Source organism: Galeopterus variegatus, unplaced genomic scaffold, assembly GCF_000696425.1.
Source record: "Galeopterus variegatus unplaced genomic scaffold, G_variegatus-3.0.2 Scaffold1209, whole genome shotgun sequence".
Lineage (NCBI taxonomy): Eukaryota > Metazoa > Chordata > Mammalia > Dermoptera > Cynocephalidae > Galeopterus > Galeopterus variegatus.
The window spans coordinates 249,148-254,863 of record NW_007727320.1 but is presented as its reverse complement, the minus strand read 5'-3'; the positions used below and the strand labels follow the sequence as shown (position 1 = coordinate 254,863).

Sequence of the window (5,716 nt, the reverse complement as noted above, 5' to 3'; positions counted from 1 at the left end):
GGGGGACACCAACATTCAGACCATAGCAGTCATCATAGGCCTTAATGGATTCTTACCAAAAGGGGTGACATGTCCATAGTTGAGGTTCGTAAGCCTCCTCGTCCCCTTTAAGTGCTCATGAAACGTGTCTCCTCATCCAAATCCCCCTTAGCATGGTCTCTGCCCCTCTCTTGTGGCCCTTACCACTTTCCACTTTGTGTTACATCTGTTTACATGTCTTTCCTTCCCTAGAGAATGTGAACTCTTCGAAAGTAAAAAATCATGCTTAGTACCTAGCACAGTGCCTTATACTCAGTATTTGTTGAATAAGTGAATGAATGTACAATTACATGTGTTTATTTAAAGAGGCATGAGCTGGTTGGTTAACTCATTTGGTTAAAGCAAGATGTTTTAACACCAAGGGCAAGGGTTCGTATCCCCTTACCATCCAGCTGAAATAAAATAAAGAGGCGTGTGTCAGTGTCTGCTTGAGACAGCAAAATTCATTTTTATCTCTGGGTTCAAATGATTTTAAAAGCTCAAGGATATTTGGCCATTTCTGCTATCTGACCAGTCTTGATTACACAAACCAAGGAGCACTAATTAATTTTTCATTCTCTTTGCCTCCTCTCAGAAATGGTGGTACTCAACCTCTGAGTTAACAGTAGACCAATGGCTTCAAACAACCTTGAGTCTCCCATCATGGGACCAAATCGTTTCAGGCAAGGTAAACATTCAGGATATTCAAAAAAACAAGTTCCTGATGAGAGTTAATATCCTGGACAATCCTTTCTAACATTTCATGAAAAGAACAAAGATTTAGTAAGATCCAGCCCCTTGTGATGATCTATTATTGACCTTTCTCTGCAGCCAGCACCCTCCAGGTCCCTGTCTACGCTCTTCTGTTCTGCACACAGAACCAGATGTGTTTAATTTCTTCTCTTTCTGGGGTGTTAAAAAGGGTCAGCAGTATCTTGCTTTATTTTCTTGTCACTTCACACAAATTGCCTTTACCTTTCATATTGTTTTAGCTTGACCTGTTTATTTTAGCCAGTGTGAAATTGTGTCATATGGGAAAATACTAATATCAGGGTAGTGTAACATCTTGTGTTATGACAGACATGTTTCCAGTTAATGTATTCAACTAAAAATGCTTGTTTTATAATGTCTAGTTGTTAAATCTTTTGGAGATAGCACATTATTATAAATAGCAAGCTTTTGTCATGGTTTGTAAGGACAAGATTCAAAAAGACACATCTTTTGTAGTGCCTGATGCAGCTTTCAAAGCCAGGGTGATGTCCCAGCCCCTCTAACCACATACATTAAATATCTGTAGAAATAAAATTTTTAAAAATTGAAATATTAATAATTTCCATGTGTATCTTTTACATCCTTAGAGTTTTTACGTACTTTTTTTTTATATTTAAGAAATGATACTGGGTGGGAACATGGGGTACAATCATAATTTGTGGTAATGGGCATGCTGCCAGTATGGATCTGTCCTTCACATCTTGGGCATGAGGGGTGACAATCAGCTTTGTATCTCATGAATATTGATAACTAATTAAAAATAAATAAATAAATAAGAAATCATACCATTCATCTTTATTTCCTAGATGTAAAGGCAAGGCTGTGTATTTTTCCTTCTGATAATATAACTGAGTTCTACAAAGGAGGTTGGATAGACCCAGATGGTACCATAAGGTTAGCCACAGAGGCCTGGTGGCCTGGCACAGTGAGAAGGGGAGCACCAGGCTGGGAAATCAGAGCATTTGGTTCTAACATGAGCTCTGCCACAAGCACACTTTATTCTGTGAGCTCAGACATAACCTTCCTATTTTAGTACATGGTTACAAGTATCAAAAAGGAAAGTGAAGGTAAAAAAAAAAAACCATAGAAAATTACAGTGTGACATATAAGGAAAAACAAATTAGTGTTAGAAAGATGATTGACTTTAAAATAAACACATCAAATATTAAACTTCGAGTAAGTATTATTTCCTTCAAAGTTGTCACCTGGAAGCTGCATACTTGTCCCATAATGCTACATTCATCTTATTCATTCTTTTGTTCACTCATCCAACTAACATTTTCTGACTAATTACCACGTACTGAGCACTGATTAAGTACTGGAGATTAAGACACAATTCTCAACCTCAGCAAACTTGTAGATCTAGTGAGGTAAACAGACACACAAGTAGCCTTCACTTGGCCCATTTCACTGTGATATCACAGAGTTGTATTCAAGTCACACAGAGCATGGTGGGAAAAACGGCCCAGAGGAACCCCAGACATTTCGAAGACTTGCTGAACTGCCTCTGGAACTAGGTCATTTTGATTACACTGTCATATGAATAATAAGATAATGCCATCATCATAACAATTTCTTACGTCTGTACGAGTCTTCACAGCTGCAAAGAGTTTGGGGGCTTAGAGTTGGTATGTATTTTTATTTTTTTTATCTTCTCCCTGAAAATTCTGAGAGGTGAGAATAGCAGGGGCTGTGACTTGCTTGAGAACTAGAACTTAAATCCAGAAATCATCTCCCCTTGACCCAGCACATTCAAATCCAGTCTTCTGGCTCTCAGTCTGGGCTCCTGAAAATCATCAGGAAACTCAGCCCTTTCAGTCTTAAAAAGCTTTGACCATCCAAACATTTGAATTCTCTTTAACTACCATAAAATGGACCTAGTTCTACCCTTTAGAATCACACAGAACACCGTAAGCTTCTTGCTCACGACACCTTCAAACCCTTGAACACACCTCTCATGGTTCTCTGAGCCTTTTCTTCTCCAAGCTTAATTTCTCCAGTTCCTTCTACTTCTCCTAACTTCACTTGGTTTTGAGTTCCCTCAGCATCCTAGTGGCCCTTCTCTGAATATGCTCAAATTGATCTCCATTTCTTTACAATATGAATTACAGAATGGCCAGTCTTGAACAGAAGGGGCCTCTCACTCCTCTTCTTCTGCCTAAAACAGTCCTGTTAAAACCCTTATGCTTTTTTTGGCAGCCAGTTTTAGAGTCCCTGTGGCCATTATCAATTGACTGGAAGATAATCCCAAGTTGGCTACTTATTACCTGTGCCTTAGTTTCCTCATCTGTAAATGTAAATAATAATAGTCTGCACCTCATGGAGTTTTTTGTTTGCTTGTTTGTTTGTCTTGAGGATTACACGAGTTAATAAAGAATGTGTAGTTTAAAACACTGCCTGGTATACAGAGGAGATCAATAAGTGTTAGCTCTTAATACTATCACATATATTGTAACAAGTTCCCCCCATCCTGTACTAATACAGTTTGTTTTTCTTCTTTAAAGAGAACAGATGGTGCAGAGCAGATGCAGAGAAGCCCACTGTAGTCTGCTATTAGCAAGTGAGAGCAGTAAACAAATATCAAATATGTATGTAAATGCTGATGGGCAAAGGAAGTCGGCCTTTTGGACCTCTCTCTCTGGGTGGTGGCCTTTATCGCTAGTATACACCTGCCTTATTATGGTATACTCTTTCCTTCTCTTTAAATGTTCTACACCTGTATTAGGCCTTCCTGGTTGTAACTGCAGGTAGTGATAACGATAGCATCAAATAATTTCCTTAGAGTTTAGCATCTTCAGTTCGTTGCTTTGCTTGGTTGAACGTAGATTCAGGGGACAGTACTCTGGGGTTCTGCCCTCACCATCTTAGCCTGTTTTAAACTCAGCTGTCCAACAGCTGCTCCTTAGCCTGAGTCTTAGCCTACCCCAGCGTCCTTTGTGAGCTGCAGGCAAGTGCTCAGATTTTCTGTAGCTCAACAATACCAGGCTTTGCCGTGATTTTGGTTCTACGGGTAGATAGTGCTAATGAGTTTGAGGATTTCTTAAATTAATAGTTTATCTTCCAAATTACTAAAAAACTAAAGCATACCACACATCTATTAGAATGGCCAAAATCCAAAATACCACCAAATTTGTTGGTGAGAATGGGGAGCAGCAGGAACTCTCATCCCCTGCTGGTGGGGATGCAAAGTGGTACAGCCACTTAGGAAGACAGATTGGCAGTTTCTTACAAAACTAAACATACTCTGGCCATATGATCCGGCGATCATACTCCTTGGTATTTACCCAAGGGAGTTAAAAATTTATATCCACACAAAAACCTGCACACAGATATTTATAGCAGCTTTATTTATAATTGCCAAAATTTGAAAGCAACCAAGATGTCCTTCTGCAGGTGAATGGGTAAACCAACTGTGGTACATCCAGACAGTGGAATTATTCAGTGCTAAAAAGAAATGAGCTATCAAGCCATAAAAAGACATGGTGGAAACTTAAATGCATATTATTTAGTGAAAGAAGCCAGTCTGAAAAAGCTACACGCTGTATGATTCTAACTATATGACATTCTGGGAAGGGAAAAACTATGGAGATGGTAAAAGATTAGAGGCTGCCAGGATTTGGGGGAAGGGAGGAATAAATAGAAGGAGAACAGAGGATTTTTAGGGCATAGAAACTATGCTGAACAACTCCATAAATGTGGATATATGTTATCATACCCATAGAATTTCCAAACCCATAGAATGTATAACAGCAAGAGTGATCCTTAATGTAAACTATAGACTTTGGGTGATAATAATGTGCTAATGTAGGTTTATCAATTGTAACAAATGTACCACTCTGGTAGGGGACATTGATAGTGGAGGAGGTTGTATATGTGTGGCATCGGGGGTACATGGGAACTCTCTGTACCTTCTTAAATTTTGCTGTAAACCTCAAACTGCTCTAACAGATAGTTTATTAATTAAAAACAAAAACAAAACCTGAAAGCATATGTCAGCCAGCTCCCTCTCCCTCCACAGAGCTAGACAGGCTGCCCCACTCCCCAGTCATTAGCCAACTGCTTCCTCCTTAGTCCTTCCCAGCACAGGAAACAGCACCGTTATTCAAAATCTAGTGATCCTTGATTCTCCTGTTTCTTCAATACATCAGCAATCCAGGTAACCTCGGAGTACATCTAGAGTATAACCATTTCACATCATCTCCCCCACTGCCACCTTAGATGAGGCCATCATAATTTCTCACCGGGGCTACTGCAGTAGACCAGGTAACTGGTTCTTCGGCTTCCACTCTCGCTCTCTCTGAAACGTTCTCCATACAGAAGGCAGAGTCAACCTGTAAATTATATCGTGTCATACTCCCTGCTTAAAATCCTCCAATGTCTTTCCACTGCACTTACTAGAATAAGACAAGACCAATGCAATCTGGCCACTGCCTACCTCTCTAACCTCTTCTCCTACCACTCTCCCCTGGCCTCAAAATGCTCTTTTACTCTAACCTGCTGGGCATCTTTAAAAGAAATGAAAAGTTTTTCTTTTGTTTCTGCCCTCTTGCTGGGCTTCCACTACTTCACCTATTGGGAAAAAAAAAGAAAGAAAAGAAGAGTTGGGTTAAACATTCTCCAATGACCACCTTTAAGAGATAATCTATACAAAAAAAAAAAAAAAAGAAAGAAAGAAAAGAAAAGAAAAGAAAAAAGAATTCCTATCACCTTAATCCATAAAGTTCTTTTACCTACTGCTACTTGGGGCCCTGGGCTGGCTCAGGTAGACCAAATCATCTGAGGACGTCCATTTGGGTCTTGGGGTCTCCCAATTGCTGTTCACCAACAGAGGCAAAGTAAAGGGCCTTCCTCCTAAAGAGCTCTCCCTCTCTGGCAGTGGGTGGAGGACAAGTGTGGGTGAAGATAAGTGGGTGCATAAGAGGGAGTG

General features: G+C 39.8%; 1 protein-coding gene across 1 annotated transcript in view; it reads left to right on the top strand.

Moving 5' to 3' along the window:
- ADCY10 (adenylate cyclase 10 (soluble)) overlaps nucleotides 1–1,345 on the top strand; it is a 77,285-nt gene extending 75,940 nt beyond the window's left edge. Inside the window, exon 31 of the mRNA XM_008575580.1 lies at nucleotides 614–1,345. Within this exon, the coding sequence (XP_008573802.1) occupies nucleotides 614–775 (162 nt within the window). The 3' untranslated portion in view covers nucleotides 776–1,345. The remainder of the gene's footprint in view (nucleotides 1–613) is intronic.
- Nucleotides 1,346–5,716: the final 4,371 nt, after the last annotated feature.